The 17,871-nt window shown below is 33.4% G+C and overlaps 1 protein-coding gene across 2 annotated transcripts; it reads left to right on the top strand.

Moving 5' to 3' along the window:
- Positions 1 to 261: 261 nt before the first annotated feature.
- On the top strand, positions 262 to 13,315 carry LOC108319349 (two-pore potassium channel 3). 2 transcript variants are annotated; one of them, XM_052867465.1, is made up of 3 exons: positions 262 to 1,751; positions 2,671 to 2,781; positions 12,629 to 13,315. In XM_052867465.1, the coding sequence occupies exons 1-3, from the start codon at positions 622 to 624 to the stop codon at positions 12,774 to 12,776; spliced, it is 1,389 nt and encodes a 462-aa protein (XP_052723425.1). In that variant the 5' UTR covers positions 262 to 621; the 3' UTR covers positions 12,777 to 13,315. The 2 variants fall into 2 exon arrangements, with proteins under 2 accessions (XP_052723425.1, XP_017405947.1); XM_017550458.2 differs by lacking the exon at positions 2,671 to 2,781 and having other exon boundaries at positions 270 to 1,751.
- Positions 13,316 to 17,871: the final 4,556 nt, after the last annotated feature.

Here is a 17,871-nt window from a genome sequence, read left to right as displayed (position 1 = left end):
AATAGAAAAATTAGAGATTTATTTATTTTTTTTAAAAAGCGCTATAGATTTAAAATATTTCTTAGTTAATAAAAACTCAATGTATTAATGAGGTCAAATGTGTGTTTTTTATTAGTAAAATATTAAAATTATGAAACGTCAGTCTAAGAAATAAGTTATGAATAAGGTAATAATTTGAGGTATTTATTAATTCTAAGATAATCTTGTGAAAAGAAAGAAAAAATAAAGATTTGGGCAACTTGCCACCAAGAAGCGCGTGAGTGTAGCATCTACCAGGGGGAACGAGTGGTACTCAAATCAATGCATCACAGAAAACATGTTTTGTCACCTCCCACGTTAACACCGTCCTTTTTCTTGTACCCATGTTATGTTATGTTATGTTATGCACTGCAAATGCAAAGCAAACCTCGTTCTTCTTTCTATCTGTTATAACTTTCATCCCCACTTTGTTCATCAAAAACTCTGAACACAACAAAGAGTCTCTATTGCATTTCCACAAGCAATTTACCTCCATTCCCAAACACACCCTTCTCCGCAAAACTCTCCCTTTCTCCAAAGCCACCGTCTTTCCCTGCGTTCAATCGTTTATCTTTCTCTGAACTCTGAAAATTTTATACCCTTATGGAAAAGGAACCTCTGCTTCCATATTTCAGCCCCAGAAAGAAGCCCCTGGCATTGTCACCGCTATGTCCCTTGCCAGAGCACGAGGACATGGTTCTTCCAATGACCCCGATGGAATTCAAGGACCGCCTCATCTTTGGTCCTGCTTGTGCTACCCCAAGGGACCCTACACCTTTGGCCGATGCCTTAATACTTCCCCTCAATTCCCCAAAATGTTCCTCTTCTACGTCGCAGGACTGTGCATCGCCATCACGGTTTGATTCCCAGTCGCAACAACCATCCTCTTGGCTCCTTGACCCCAATTACTCCTGGCGGAAAACAAACCTTCATCGCTCCAAAACCGCGCCTGCCATGGCGGTGATCAGCGATTTCAACCCCCAATCCTCTGTGCCAAGGCCGCAATTTGGCAGCCAGAGTATTGTGCGCCAGGGTGTGATTCTTCTTGTTCTTTATTTGGCATTAGGGGTTGTCATTTATTGGTTCAATCGTCATAATTTTTCAGCTTCCGAGACTCATCCTGTAGTTGATGCATTGTATTTTTGTATAGTCACAATGTGCACAATAGGATATGGTGACATCACTCCGAATAGCACAGCCACTAAACTTTTCTCTATATTGTTTGTGTTGGTGGGGTTTGGATTTATAGACATATTGCTGAGTGGGATGGTTAGCTATGTGCTTGATTTGCAGGAGAATCATATGTTGACGGCAGTGAAGGGGAGGAGGGGTGAGAAGGATGGAAAGTCTTATATAATTGATGTGAAGAAAGGGAGGATGAGGATTCGATTGAAGGTGGCGCTGGCGTTGGGAGTTGTGGTGATTTGTATTGGGGTAGGTGTGGCGGTTATGCATTTTGTGGAGAAGCTTGGTTGGTTGGACTCTTTTTATCTTTCAGTTATGTCGGTTACTACGGTTGGGTATGGAGACCATGCTTTCAAGACCATGCATGGCAGGATCTTTGCTGCAATTTGGTTGCTCGTGTCTACTCTTGCCGTGGCTCGAGCGTTCCTCTATTTGGCTGAGGCAAGAGTGGATAAGCGGCACAGGATGATGGCGAAGTGGATTCTTGGTCAGGATATGACTGTTTCTGAGTTTCTTGCAGCAGACATAGACAACAATGGCTTTGTGAGGTATGGACTGTTTCATTTCGATCTCATAAAAAGTCAGTGATTTTTGGCATTAATCGATGTTCTTGTTCATGAAAGTCGAGCACAGAAATGTATTTACCACCTAGTTGTACAAGGCCCCCACCCCATGCATCATGAACCACTTTTTGAAGTAGGAATTTAGAAATTGAATGCCTACTGATATCACTCGACTAATTTTCAATTTTTTCACTTACTTTGCTTCTATTTTCTCACTGATTTGTTACAGTGATTGTAGTAGAATTGAGCCTCAATAATCGAATGATTAATTGGTTCTTTTTTTGATTTCTTTTTATTGGCATCATTATAAGCATTTGTATCCAAAACCCATCAGTTGACCTAAAGCTGTATATGGTTCCTTGGTAAATTGGACAGCTTGCATACCGTCAGAAACTTTGTTTGAAAAAGTGAAACTTGAAAAGGTAAATGGTGGATTAAACCGTAAGAATGACAAAAGGGAAAATAGAAAATAGGATGTTGATGGAATTGATCAAACATATCCTTTGCCTAGACTTGCTACCAAATATTCAATAATTCTTAGTGTTAGATAATTCTCTAGAAGTAGTCCCCCTATCATATTCCTTTTAATCGTGATTTATTTTCATAATTATCTAGGATTATGATTATAGAAATCAGAGGTATGCTATAGGTTTCATGAACATATTAAATACATCAAATACATTGTAACACATCATTATTTGGTTTCATCATGAGATTAGAGTGGCACCATTCTTCATGATCCGTCCTGTCACTACTTTGCTACTGAGCACTCTAAAATTTGGAGTTATATTTTAATTTCATGATTATCCTTGCAAATTAATTGTCTTTTGTGTTATATTAACCCTTTTACGTCTTTTTTCGTTCTAACACCCTTGCACTATGTTATTCCTTCCTGCTGGTCCAGGCTTCTTCTGTTTGTGTTTTTCATTCCGGTGGTCTCCTTCTCCATCCTAGCTTTCAGCATGCATTTTATCAGCGTGTTTCAGGAATTTTTGACTACTGTGTGCTCCTTCTGGTAGTTCTTGACAATCTATTTTATTGGTTTCTTCCATCACTGTGACATCATGGGCATGCTAACACCCATGTTTCTCTTCAGACTTTTATCTCATCCTCCACTCATTTTTTCAGAGTTTTTTGTCTTTATTCTGTTAATCTCTTTTATTGATTTCTACTACTGTGATATCTCCAGGATGATATCCCCGTTTGTCTTTGGTTCTTGTCTCTCCTCACATGAACTTCTGATGTTTTTCAATTAATTTCAAGTCGTCTTTGCCAATCCTGCACAGTCATGTCTGATTCACCCAAGTTCAAACCTCAATCTTTTCAGTAATTTTTTTCATTGTTTGGTTCAACTTCAAATGCATCAAGTACCACCTTTTGAAGTATGAATTATTAATTCCTAGAGATATTAACTAAGTTTTTGGCATTTACTCCAGTAATATAAAATATGATGTAATTGTTGGGAATGCATTGTAAATTGTTGAGTATGCTCACATCTAGTGGTTCGTAGTATTCATTCATTATTTAGTGCCAGTTCAATTTCTTGGTACATGATTTTACTTCTTAGGCTTCTTCTTGTTGCAAACATCAAATCAGAAAACTAGACAATAAAATTCTTAACCAAGAAGTGTGTTTTTTATTGGACTGTTACAATAATTGGCATGCTTTACCTGCTCAACAAGGTGATCTACATCAGTGTTTCCATTTGTGTCTATGTGATGTTTTCCTCATTATGTTAGATTGTACTGAGTTTAAGCTTAGAACCAGATGGCTATAATGTCCATTATTCAATGCCAGTTCCTGTGTTCTTTTGGAATGGAAGTAGAGCATTATGTTGTACTCTATCACCTTGCCTCATAATATTGTTATTGCATCATTCTGGCTCCAGTTGTATCTTGAATCTGGATCAAACTAATTCAAACAAAACTGACATCTTTAGTTGTAGTAGATAAGGAGGACGCCTGTGGGGGAAAAATCCAAAGATTTCTACTGTATTTTAAACTTTTTTTGGGTGTGAAAGAAGGGGTAGTTTCCACTTGGGGATTGGTGGCTAGGCTTTTACCATAAGGTGCTTATGGTGGATTTTGAAACCCTGCACTGCAGTAATGTCCATCCACATGGAGTTAAGGGTCCATTTGGTTCAAGAAAACTAATTTTGTTTTCATTTATACTTTCCCTATATTTCTTGTTTCAAAAGTTGGAATATGAAAATGTAAAACAAATAACGAAAACAAGAAAGAATAGAAAGTTATTTTTACTCTCCTATGTGAACTTTTGAAAATAGAAAACACAATAAAACCAGGTGACATTTTTCTAATTAAATGTGATAACATAATACATTTTCTCAAACCAAATGTTCCCTAGTTTTCAAACTGAGCCACACCTTGGGGTTTGATATATTTGAAACATGTCCATTCTATACATCTATCTCAATCATTGATACCTGCATGTTACTTATTAAAACCTGAAAGATTTCATGTTAATAATGAGGAATTAACTTATAGTAGTTAAAGCACAAAGGATGTGATGATAACATAAAAAATACGGGCAGAAACTGTGTTCATTCACCTTCTTGTTCTCTGTTGAACTTTGAAGTAGTACTCAATAACTATGACAAAACTTCTGACAGTAATAGCAAGAAGGGTCAATCTTTACTGAATAACAGGGAAGATCTCCCTATGTGAATGATACACGGTCCAGATATGTTGAGAGGTGTCCTTTTGTGAATGATATACACTCCAGATATTTTGATAGGTCTTTGGACCATTCTTCACAATTTATAATTCTGAAAAAGTTCCCTCACATCATTCCATCCCAAAGCTTTTCACCTTGTGCTTACGGGGAAATTAGAGGAGTTGTTCTGAGAGGAAGAATCTGTGGTACTTTTTTTATAGAAGAAAATTAGTAACATAGACTAAGAAGTTACTATTTCTATTAAAATGTTCTATATAAAAAGCATAAATCATATCAGATTACAATCCATTAAGCATAACAACATTAATTGAAATTAAAAACAAAACCACGACAGTCTAACATAAACAATGTAAAAAAATTCTTACTAAATGTGGAACAAATTATGTTTGTCAAACAACTTTTATAGGCACGAATTCAGCAAATGTTCTCCTTGCCTAAATGGAAGATTCGGTTATGCAATAACTTAGCTTGACTTCTCCTTCTCTTTGCATGTCTCTTAAGAAAATCAACTTAATCTTAAAATGCTTAGTCGTTCCATGAAAAATTGGATTTTAAGAAAGTTGAATTTAAGCCTAATTCAATCTCGCTAACCCAGCTTGTAAGATGAAATTTGCACCCACTTATATACTATAATTTGGCCTTATTTGTAGTGAGATCTCAAACACACTTCCTCACGCCGAGAAACAATCATCTTGAGCATGGGAATAGATATTTGTGGGTGTTGTGAGACCAACTAACTTGATAAGGATCTATGAATGACTCTGATACCATCTTAAGAGAATATAATTTAAACTGGTTTTGTGAGGTTGAGTTATACTTTGTTGGAGATCTCACATTGACTGGAGATAAAACGGATTTACAGTATATAAGTGGATTCAAGCCTCACCTTAAAAGCTGATTTTGTAGGGTTAAGTTAGGTTTAAAGTTCATTTTTTAAGATGGTATTAGAAACATCTGAAGCCTATCCTAGCGAAGTTTGTTGGCCTATCGTGCCACCCTTTATTGGGCTGTTATCAGACTACTCATTAATGTCTAATTCCAAGCTTGAGATGTCTATGCCTTGGTGTGAGGGGTGTGTGTTGGAGATCCCACACCAACTAGAGATAAGGCGAATTTCTAGTATATAAGTGGGTGCAAACCTCACCTTACAAGCTAGTTTTGTAGGGTTGAGTTAGGCTTAGAGTCTACATCTTAAGAGACTTAAATTATACTTTCTTAAGAGTTTGAAATTTTCATCCTTCATTACTTCGTTGAATTCTCAATTCTTGGATAGTGATATTGCACCTTTGATAATTCTCATGCCTATAATTGGAATGTCATTTACATCATCATTATCAAGGAAATTTGGGATTTTTGGTAGATGCTTTCTTATTAATTCTTCCCATCTCCATTATTGATCTTTTTGTGAATTTGGCATTTCTACTCACAAGATTTTTTTCATTTTTTGGTTAGAAATATTATGTAAACTTTGGAAATGGTATTGTATAGAATGAAAACTCTAGGTTCGTCTTTCTTGTGAAGTTTGTTCTTTTTAACCTATGGAACATAAGAGAAACAAACACATCCAAAGATTCCCAAATTTTATAAGTTTGGTTTGTATTTACCAATTTTCAAATGGAGACCTTTAAGTCAAAACTCTAGTTGGCAGCCCATTTAGCATAGTAGTGTATGCAGCCTATGCCGACAACTTCTGTGAAAAATCCTACTCAAGTTGCATACAAATTTCCATTTCCATGATGTTTCTATATTTTTTTTCACTCACTTACACCTTTTGGTTGTGGGGTATAAGGTATAATGAGTTGATGCTCAATGCCAACTTCACAAAATTTATCGAAGGTTTCATTTGCATATTCTTTCCTATTATGTGATTTTATTGTACACAACCTACATCTACTTTGATCCTCCACCAATGCTTTATGTTTGCAAAATAAATGAGCAGTCTCGGTTTTGGATTTAAAGAGAAAAAATTCAACAAAATTTGGTATAATCATTAATAAGTGTAATATAATATTTATTACCATTTAGAGATGATAGTCTCTAAGATCCTCCAATGTCTGAGTGTACTAGTTGCTACTTGTATCTTGCACTTGCAATGTTTGTGTAAATGATCTTCTAACTAGCTTGCATATTAACAAGCCACATAAGCAACCCTCTTGTCTTCAAGTATTATCACACCTTTCACCAAGGCATGATTTTGCATGTATAAAACAATCCATCAAGATGAAAACGCTTGAGTCTTTAGTGTCATAATTCAACATTGTTGGTTGTGCTTGAAAAAGCAATCTACTCCTCCATCTGATTTTGAGCACAACTTTTAGATCTCATTGTGACCCTAAATACATTTTATTTTTGCCTTTGATCAAGCACTGATTATTTTGAAATGACTTTAGAGCCCCTTTTCAAAAGTTATGCAACACTTAAAAAATTTTGGTCAATGTCAGACGTATATAAAATAGAAAACATCATAGATATATTTCAAACCTGTCAAGCTATCAATAGCAATGGTCCTTTTTCCTTGACTAATGAAATCACCAATGCCAATATTTACTTTGAAAATGATTGTTATGTTAAGCTCTTTAAAATGATTCTCGTCATTGTTAACCATGAGTCACTAGGATTGATGGTTGTGGTAAAACATGTTACGACAAAAAGTTACTCATCATTTTGTTCGTCTATAGTCACCTTAGCTCTTCTTTTATAGACTTGTGCATTTGCTCTCAGTGTCTCATATTGCCACCTTTTCTGGTTTTGACATTTGGCCTCCCCCAACACATTTTTTGAGGATGGTTTGTCTTTTTGCAATGTGGACACAAGGAGGAAAAGTCTCTCCTTGTTTCTTGTTGGAGCCTTTTGATTATTTTGTTCTTCCATTTGTTATTTTTTGTCTTTGAAACCTCTTGAGTTTTGTGCTTTTATTTGAAAAACACTTTGTACTTGTTAAGAAGTGAACTTTAAGCCTAATTTAACCCTACAAAACCAGCTTATAAGATAAGGTTTGCACCCATTTATATACTCTAAATTGGTCTTATAACTAGTCGATGTAGGACTTCCAACATACACCCCTCACGCCGAGGTATATATCTCGTATGTGAGACTAGATATTAATGGGTGGTCCGATATTGGATGGAATAATATGCCCAACAAACAACAAATTTTGTTAGAATAGGCTTTAAATCATGACTCTGATACCATGTTAAGAAGTGGATTTTAAACCTAACTCAATCCCACAAAATTAGCTTAAAAGGTGAGGTTTGCACTCACTTATATACTCTAAACTGACCTTATCACTAGTCGATGTGAGACTTTCAATACACTTCTATACTATCTCCTCATGTACCAATAAAACATTTATCAATTCTTCAAGGGCAATGGTTGGCAGATCTTTTGACTCCTCCAAAGTGGATATCTTCAATTCATATTTTTCCGTAAAAGTGTCAAGAATTTTTTGAATAGTTCTTTCATCTGGAAAGTCCTTACCAAGAAGTTGCCCTTTGTTTGCTATGCTTAGGAGTCTGTTAGCATAGCCTTTGACGGTTTCTGTATCTTTCATGCTATGCACCTCCGATTCTTTGATCAAGTTGAGAGCTTCGATGCTTTTGGTTCTTTAACAGCCATGATATTTTGATATGAGGTACTCCCAAATGGCTTTTGGAGATTATATTTTGATATGAGGTACTCCTAAAAATGTAACTTTTAGGTTTAGCCTTTCTTGTCTTCATCTCTGAGTCTTCGTTTGAGGATTGGAATTTTAGGTGCCCCAGAAACGTCATAGTGGTCTTCTACTGCCTTCATAATTTGTACTCATCATCAGAAGTAGGTGCGCTGGTTGTGTGTGCTATATCTCCTTCCATTGTTGCTTTTCATAGATCCTCAAGATAATAATTCTAGATGCCAATTTGTAGTATTTTGTTTATAAAAACAGAGAAAAGATGAGTAACGTAGACTGGGAAGTTACTAATATTTTATTAAAAGACTCTATATAAAGAGCGTAAATTATATCAGATTACAATCCCTTATTTTATGGGCACATCAACTTTAACTGAAATTAAAAACAGAATCATAACAGTCTAACATTTTAAATGTAAACAACTTGAAGAAATTCTTACAAAGTAGGAAACAAACTATATCTGTCAAACAACTTTTACAGGCACGGGTAACAAAATCTTCCACTGGATGATGAGGGCTTTTACTTCTTCTTGATCTCCATACCTAACGTTTAACAAACCTTTTGGTTAGGGTTGTAATCCCCATTCCTCAGTTAGGACCTGGTTAGAGAGGTTGTGCCATTGTAGATGCTACCAATGCATTGTTTAGTGAGCATGCATGGAAAATTGGATGGATGCAGCCATGCTTTGGTAAGTCTAGCTTGTATGTAGGGGAACCAAATATCTGGAGGATCATATACGGACCATAGTTGCGGGGAAGTAGCTTCTCATTCATCTTCCTTGCTAAAGACTTCAACCAGCAGCTTTGCAAAGTTTTAGATGCTAGACATCTTTTAGTATGTCTCTTTCATGGACTAAAAGATTGTTCCAGGACGTAATTCCCATTTTGGTATGAATTTTGAAAAAGAATATATGTAGATATTGTTCATTCTCCAAAAGGTAGAATTATAATGTTTTATTGTATTTTCATTATTTCAATCGAATTTTATATGTCAATCATTCTAAAATTGAAAAATATTATTAAGAATATTGAAAGTATTCTTAGGGAAGATTTGATTAGAGGTCATGGTCAACAAGTAGAGAGAGAAAATGAAACAATGATGTCACAAATGGAAAAATAGAGTTCTGAACTTACTGGAATGACAGCATGACAGTGAGAGATTGGCATTGGTGGCCATACAGAATAAACAGGAACTCAGATAAATACAGTTGTGCTGGAGATATCATAGTTGTAGAAAAAACTATTGATAGAGATGATTGCAATGTAGAACACAACCAAAGAGTACTAGAAGGAAGACACAATAGCTGGAAAATTGTTTGAAACATGCTGGTAAAGTGCACAATGTACTCTAAGATAGAGAAAAAACTGCAGAGTAAGAAGGCGGCTAGAAGAGGGCAGCACTCACTAGAAGGAATATATAACAGAGAAATGTCCAAATGCATTGGAGGGTTGACAACATGAAATATGATTAATTTGAAGTAAGAATTACGAAAATAAAGTAGAATAATAAAATGTAAAGTTTTAGGAGCTCCAGCTCCAAAATATTGATGAAAAACGTCACTGGACGATACCACTCTAATTTGTCTTTGAAATTAGGTGGTGATAGTATATCTAGTGTTTGGCTATTCTTTGTACCAGTTTTACTGTTTTAACAAGTATGTTAAGCTGATTCAGACAGCATCTCATAAAAGTTAGTTAGCCAACTGTCATCTTGTAAGAAGGGCTGCACTCCTTCACTCTGTTGTAGAACAGTTAGATCTTATCTGGCTAGCTTGCAGCTCAAGCTAACCAGCTTTCATTGTGTAAGAGCTTGGAAAAAAAGAATATAAGAGGACAATCCTCATGTTATAAGTAAGTTTTGTGAAGTAGAGCTAAACTCAAATTCAAATTATTGTAGGTGGTGATAAATCATAAAATATTATCTCCTATTCATATTTCTAATTACATTAAGAACAAATCACGATAATATAAGAAAACATGGTAATTAATCCTGGAATAATGAGGAAATGGGGAAATTGATGATTGAGGGTAGTCTAAAATATGTTGAGATAATTTTGAATATATCCATATGTTATAACAAAAACATGGCATTTTAAGTTTAGAAGAATTCAAGTTTTGCAATTTATTTAGTTAGTTGTATCTAGTGAAGTAAGACACATGAACCTTGTATTCCAAAACACAAAGCCATTAAATGACACCAAAATAGGATATTTCCAGATGCAAATTTAGTGTTTTTGTGTATTGTTGTTAGGGATGATAAAGGGTCAGGTCGGACATGGATAGTGTCTACCTACTACTTGATCGCAACAAAAAAATCTTCCCGTTATCCGTCCTATTACCTATCAACTTGATCGCAACAAAAAAATCTTCCCATTATCCATCCTATTACCTGTCAGATACTCGTTTAAAAATTATCCACATGTATTTTAAAACCCTTAAGTATCCATGGATACCAACGGATATTTAAAACAAGATATTTTATAATTTTTTAAAATAAAATTAGAAAAAAATATAAAATATAAAATATAATATAAATTAAAATTTAATTTTAATTAAATTTAACGTAATTAAATATAAATTAATTTTAATTTTAATTAAATTTAACTTAACAAAATATAAATTAAATTTTAATTTTAATATTTTGTAGGTAATAACGAATATTAAAATATCCGTTACTTGCTACATGTGGATAATAGTTACTTGCTACATGTGGATAATAATTACTTGCAGGTACCAATTATTTCGCGTAGATTTTATTCGTGGATACTCGTATTGTGGATAAGGATATTTTTGTCATCCCTAATGGTTGTGCTTTGCCCTTTCTGGAGTATCTAAGCTTCATAACAACATCAATGTTACAGTGTTAATTTGATGAATTGTGTCTATGCAAACCATTGGCCTCCAAATCCCTTAAAATCGTTTTCTTATAGTTTTTCTCAATCTCCCTCTATTTATAGTGATAGGTCTACTCTGCATCTAATCTACTCTCATCATCGGGGCTTTTGTAAGTCTTCTCATGTGTAGTGATAGTGCATTCGTTTATAATCTTGTCATGTCTAAGATATTCACACATCTGATTCAACTTTCTCTTCTCTGTAACATGGAGATGGCTCAACTCTTAGTTCTATACATCATGACACATCATATAGCTATGGTATATTTTCCCCTAAGCTTGAGTAATACTTTTGTTTTTTGTCATCGATAAGGTTAAATGGACTCCTCCATATCATTCATCTTACTTCAATCCTATGGTATACATCACCTTCCATTTTTCCAACCTTTTGTATAATGGAGCCAAGATACTTAAACTGTGTGACTTGTGGTAAGGGTATGGTTTCTGATTTTCTCCTTTAAGTTGTTATGTGTGTCTCCTATAAACGTACATTCCTTGTGTTTCCATAACTTATCTCTGCAGCTGCATCTTTGATCTTTCCATTTATTTCCTTTCTTAGCTCTTTAACTAGGACCATGTCATTTCCACAGAATATGTATCATGACATAGACTCTTGGATATGCTTAGTAAACGCATCTAGGTCGAAGGTGAAAAGATAGGGGCTCAAAGTTGATCTTTGAGACAAACTTACACGAAAATTGTGAACTCACCTTTTATCTTCACTATTGTCATGATAGGCATTATATACTCTTTTTTTCTTTAGGCCTTCCACATTACCTCTCTTGGCAGTAGGAACAGTATATATGCCTTCCAAATCAATGAAAAATCATATATAAGTCTTCGATTTCTTTGACATCACTTCATCAACTGTTGTCCTAGTATATTGTTTGCATTGTTGACATCCTTGAGATTTTCAATAATGTCAGTGCTTTGTATTAATCTTTGCACAATCTCCATATTCCATAGGATTGTAGTATTTTTACAATAATTCTCCCTTTAATTCGAAGAAATTTGTATATCTCCTTTGTTCTTTTATATATGGATTAAAGTGCTTCACACATGTAGCATTTTCATACAGGTCGTAGTCTTGCTAGAAAACTGTTACCCAACTAATGCATTTCTCTTCTAGACCCCTTCATCTGGGCTTCACAAGATAATATATATTCAATTAATTGATTTATTGTTATAGTGAAAAACTGGATTGTGCTTTTCTTTCCTTGGCTGCATTATCTATAGATTTTCATCTAATTTTTCTCCCCATAATGGTCGAGACTAGTATATAATTTTGAAATATTGTCTGCGTGCAGATTCTTTCAATTGTTTCTCGTAGTTATGTACATATCTTTCTCTTTTATTGTGAATTGTTGACAAACGGCTACATACAGTAATCTTCTAATATTTTCAAGGATCATTTTTAGCAATCTCCAAATGTCAAATTCGTATTTTTGTTTTTCCTTTTCTTCGGGTCCCATCATTCTTTTCTTTTTAGTGTTATAATATTCTTTGTTTTTTCTCCTGCCAAGAAGGCTATGCTAATTTATTTTGATCAAATTTTGCAACTTAAACATTTTTGTGGTTTTACTGAATATACTGAGCTTTGGACATGCAGTAAATCAGAATATGTTATATACAAGCTCAAGGAGATGGGAAAAGTATCTGAGAAGGACGTCATGCAGGTAAGTGAGAAGTTTGATAGACTAGATGCTGGCAACTGCGGAAAAATAACCCTTGCTGATCTTATGGAGCCTCATAATTGATGGAGCTCAGTGTGGATATTGAAGAGGCAAGTAGAGAAGGGAGTGTGAGATTCTCAAGTTGATGGGAACTATATCTTGTTTTGGGTGGTTTGGAGGGGATATCAGGTTTTCAAGATGCAAGGTGGTGATTTCCCCCTACCTTTTGTCATGATCATTAACTCATGACATATACCATGGAAGCTGATGAATTTCTGGGTTCTTTTGCCTGAGTTTCACAAATTATTTAGTGGGTGGAAGGTGCTAACCTTGCCAAAATTCGGGTATAACCAATCACAGATTATCACATTGATGAGATGGCTTGGGATAATGGAAGGGATTATTTTGATTGGTTTAAAGTATTAATCTGTACATAATTTTTTTGAGAATGAATTTCATTGATTCTTTGGCATCTTATTTGCTCTGGGTTAGTCATCTCTTGATTGATTGCACAATCTATTTGGAACTTGGTGAGTTTCATGTATTATTTTTGCCAAGATGATTCGATTAGCTCGGTGTAATAAAATATGTGTAATATTTAAGTTCTTTATTACACATACTTATATTCACGTATGTCATTGGACAATAGTTCCAGTTCATGTGTTTTTAGATGTTGCAGATTGCAGTGCACATGTTTAACATGCATGGCACGTACAACACTAATAGGCTTGAAATGGCATCGTACCTGGTATTTGTCTCCTTTAAAGTAAGAAACAAAAAAAAAGCACTTTAGGAAAAGGTAAATTGCAATAATAACTACTGATTGTAAAATCAACTGTTATGATTAGCACGTAAAAAATGTTCTAGTTGGGGGAGGGGGAAAGGGTGATTGAGTCCTACAAACTGCAACTTGTTCTGATTCCATTTCTCTTCTGAGTTAAGGTATGCTACTTCACCCTCATGGTTGGAAATTATTATTATTATTATTATAGTAAAGATAAGGAGGGGGATGGGGATAAATCAAGCTATTTAAAACATAAACATCATACTTTTTAGAATAGTTAGCTTAAAAGAAAATAAGTGACTATTTTAAAGTTATTTTTAGAGTAAGTAGATTTTCTATTATTATTGTTGAATATTAATTACAAATATGTAATAATATTAAAAATCCTGACACTTAACATGAAATAAGAGAAGGGCTAATTATCAACATACTTCTACTTAGTTTTATGGTTTTAAACAAGTTTTAAGCAAAACTAGAGAATGTGTTAAATAGAACAATTTGTTTATTCGTTCTTCAAAACCTTGACTAAGGAAGCCTGGTGTTTCAGTTTAAGGTGCCAAAATTCAAAATCTCCAAATTTGGCAACTTCTGCAATCTCTCTTGAAAGGGTAATCACATCCTCGGTGATGTAAGTCAATTGCCCATTGTGATTTGGCATCACTGTTGTATAAAATACACAAATCTCAATGCTAAGTGTGAAACCTGCAAAAATGCGTCAAGATTTTACCTTGTCCTATGGTAAACTGGTCCTGAAATCTGCAGAAGAAAGCTATAACTTGTCTATACTGTTAAAATGTTGATGAACTAACGAATTATCTTACAATCTCATGTCCTCTTCCGTTGTCATTCATTCACCCATGTTCACACCCTGTAACTGCATTATTGAGCTGACAAAGACAGTTATATTTATAGGCTCATAAATCACTACAAAACTTAACACATAGACTAATTTTGTATTACCCGACACTGAGGCTCTATGGGAATTAGGTGCTCCTCTAACAATATTATTCATTTGTGGCGAGGCTCCAAGACTGCTCTGAAAAGCCTGACATCTTTGACAAAATTTTGTAGTTTCCTAATTAATTTCAAACCTTTGACTTTGTCCAACCCTCTTTTGTGCAAACTCATTGTCCTTCCACAAGTAGCCTATCAAGTTCTGAATGCATTTGTGGTGTGTTTGATGGAAGAAGTAAGCCACCAAACAAAGAGGAAAATGACAAACAACAAATAGTGTCTGCAAAGCAAAGATAACCATTATTTGAGGCCTTTTCAGTCCTTTGAGTCTTTCTTTGACCACTCAGAAACTTAAAAGCGTTTACACATGGTAAACTCACCCCCTTGTAGCATTCTTGATCCATGTAAAATGTTTGACAAATTTTAGTTCTCTTTGGCAATTGGAAGAGGTTGAGTTAGAATAAGCTGAGAAGTCAGAGATTGTATATTCTTAACTGATGTGAAGTGCATGTGAATGTAACTGTTTGTTTGCATAAAAGCATGCCAGTTGGAATTAGGTGAGCATAGTCATGAATCATTTTGCATTTTGGAATATCATATAGCTTATAGACTATGCCTTTTGGTTTTTCATAATATGAAAAGGGGTTCATTCAGTACTATATAACTGATAAAAAGAAAGAATTAGGTATGTGGGGGTTGATTTTGTTCTTAAAAGGCTGCTTCCATTATGCTTTCTTTTACCCTTTGTTGTTTCTTAATTTATTTATCTCTTTTAAGGCATAATCATTATTATTTGTGTCATTATCTTGGAATAACAAACAAAAGACTAATGATGGCGTGTGACAGAGTGAGAAACAGTCAAACACATTTTCTAGAAGTAGTCTAGTTCAGAGTCTGGTCTCTAGTGTATGCTTTCTTTATGTTAATCATATCAGGCTAACCCCTTTGTGGTCTTGATGAGGAATTCAACAATCTTCATTGTTGAAATGTAAAGTTTATGCAATTATGTTAGATATCTCTGACTTGGTAAAAGATTGCAAATTCCAAGGCTTCTTTTGGGTTTGGAACATTATCATTAAATCAATTTCAATTGCCATGATCATGCTTTGTCACTGTGCACTCAAAGTTTGCCACTCAAGTTTTAAAACTTTTCAATTCAACCTTGCTCAAAACAAATGATTTTGGTGAAAGAAAAAAAGAAAAACAAAACACAATTGATACTAACATCAAGGCCATATCTGAAAGTGTTTGTGATCTGTGGTTACATTTTTAGTCTCTCTTTCAAAATCCTCTGCAGCAGACTGTGATAAACATGATCAGGTGATTCAGTAGAACATTTAAAAAGAAAAGTAATAATAATTTTCAAAGAGGAGTAAAAAACAGTAGAGGCAGAAACTGGGCATGACCATGTCAAATTAGCCTTAATTATTATATTTTGACAATGAACAAGAGAAGTATTAATTTAGTAAAGAAGACTAGTTTTGCTCAACTTTATGTTATACTAGTAAACAAGTTGGTGGGTCATGGTAGCATCAATTCATGCTTTAAATTATTGATATAATAAAGTAGAAAGGAGGAAAGTGTTAGTAGTTAGAATAGTGAAATTAATCCTAAATTTGTGAAGAATCAACCAAAAGAGAGGAAGCTTTCACACTAAAGGACTGAAATCACCTTCAAAACTAAAAATGTGTGTGTGGCACATATAAATAAATATTACAAGTCCAACTTAAAATATGTTTGTGAAAATGGCAGAATAGATTATAGGCATAAAAAGATATTGGAAAATGAGAGCAAGTTGGAACATTCCATGTGGCTGAGATGATTGGTGAAATGCTGACTTTTGATTCCAAGTCAATAGAAATAAATAATTGATTAAGGAAATGTAAAATTGAGTTGAAGGCCGAAAAGTGCTTATTGATGTTGATTGATTTGCTTGCTCATGTTAAACTTATGCTGTAAGACAAGGCAACACTAATTGGACTTGTGTTTGTCAAGGAATTGGTGCAAGTGCTATTAATTAAAACAACTTTTACAAGTTATACTTAGTGCATTTCCTCTTACAATCTTACAATTCTTATCTCATTATACTTTTAATTTCTTTTATCTTACAATTTTACATCCTTATCTTACTATATTTTTAATTTCTTTTATCTTTTTTTAATCAAATTATATTAAATATCATCATGAACTTTGATATTAGAATCATTAAAAATTTATTACTTTTTTGTTATGTGATCTTTTTTAAAATTAAGTTAAAATTAAAATTAAAATTTATTTTTTAATATAACATTAGAATCATTAAAAATCTATCCTAATATTTTGTTATATGATATACCTAAACTAAAAGTTCACTTTTCAAGATATTACTTTAGAACATAATTTGATTTTGGACATAATTCTAAGCATTTTGATTTGAGTTGAAGTATCTGTCTATGCTGCTTGAAAAACTTGGAGAAATGTAAGAATTCTGATGCTTTGTCGGAGAAGTGTGACACTGCAAAAGCAAGCAAGAAAAGTTCAGAGTTCATTTTTCATTTTTAACAAGAAATAGAAAATGGACCTTGACCTTTTTGAGTTATGCCAATCTCTCACAATCTGAGAGTTTGTGATGATAATAAGATAATTAATTATTTGATGATCAACCTATGATAATGATGATCATTGTTAAATAATTAAGACAGTTAACATAACGTAGTTACTAAATAATGTTATCTCTTGTGATGAAAATAAATTTGATTTCTAGTATATATTTACCTCTGAAAGAAAAGTTATGTTAAAAGAAGATATTCCTTTAAATGAACATGTGTATTTTAAAGAACAAAGTTAACCCGTCATAATAAGTGACATTTTGAAAGTTACATTTTTTAATTTTAAAACCTAAATTAAATTTGTTCTTATATAATATTTTTTTAGTGAAAAATAGTTTTTGGATTCTATTAAAAAAACAAATATAAACTGCGGACTCTTTTTACTAAGATTTTAAAAGTTTTAAATTGAGTGAAATAAAAATTAATAAAAATAGTTTAGACTGTCAGAAAATAATAAATTTCAATAATATATTATAAAAAAAAGATTTTTGCGTTCATGTTGTTTGGTGATTTTCTGAATAAATATATAGAATTAAACTTTATACATATTTTACATTTATATAATAGAAAAAAATGTAAATAAGAAGAAGTGAATTACTAAAGTGTGATAAAGAACTTGAATAAATGAACTTGAAAGTTGATGAATAAGTGTAAAAGACTCCTTTCTATTATTGTGCCTTTATTTCGATTTTTATAACTCTTCTTCAATAAATGAACAACTTTTCATTTCTTAACTTTTTCACCTCGATCTTGTTCAATTCAAAAGTTTTTCAACAATGATTATAACTAAAAAAAGTTAATTACTATGTGCAATGATTTCCTTTCTCAATTATAACCTTTTTATTTAAAAACT

Source organism: Vigna angularis, chromosome 1 (assembly GCF_016808095.1).
Source record: "Vigna angularis cultivar LongXiaoDou No.4 chromosome 1, ASM1680809v1, whole genome shotgun sequence".
Taxonomy (NCBI): Eukaryota; Viridiplantae; Streptophyta; class Magnoliopsida; order Fabales; family Fabaceae; genus Vigna; species Vigna angularis.
This window is presented reverse-complemented; position numbering and strand designations above follow the sequence as displayed.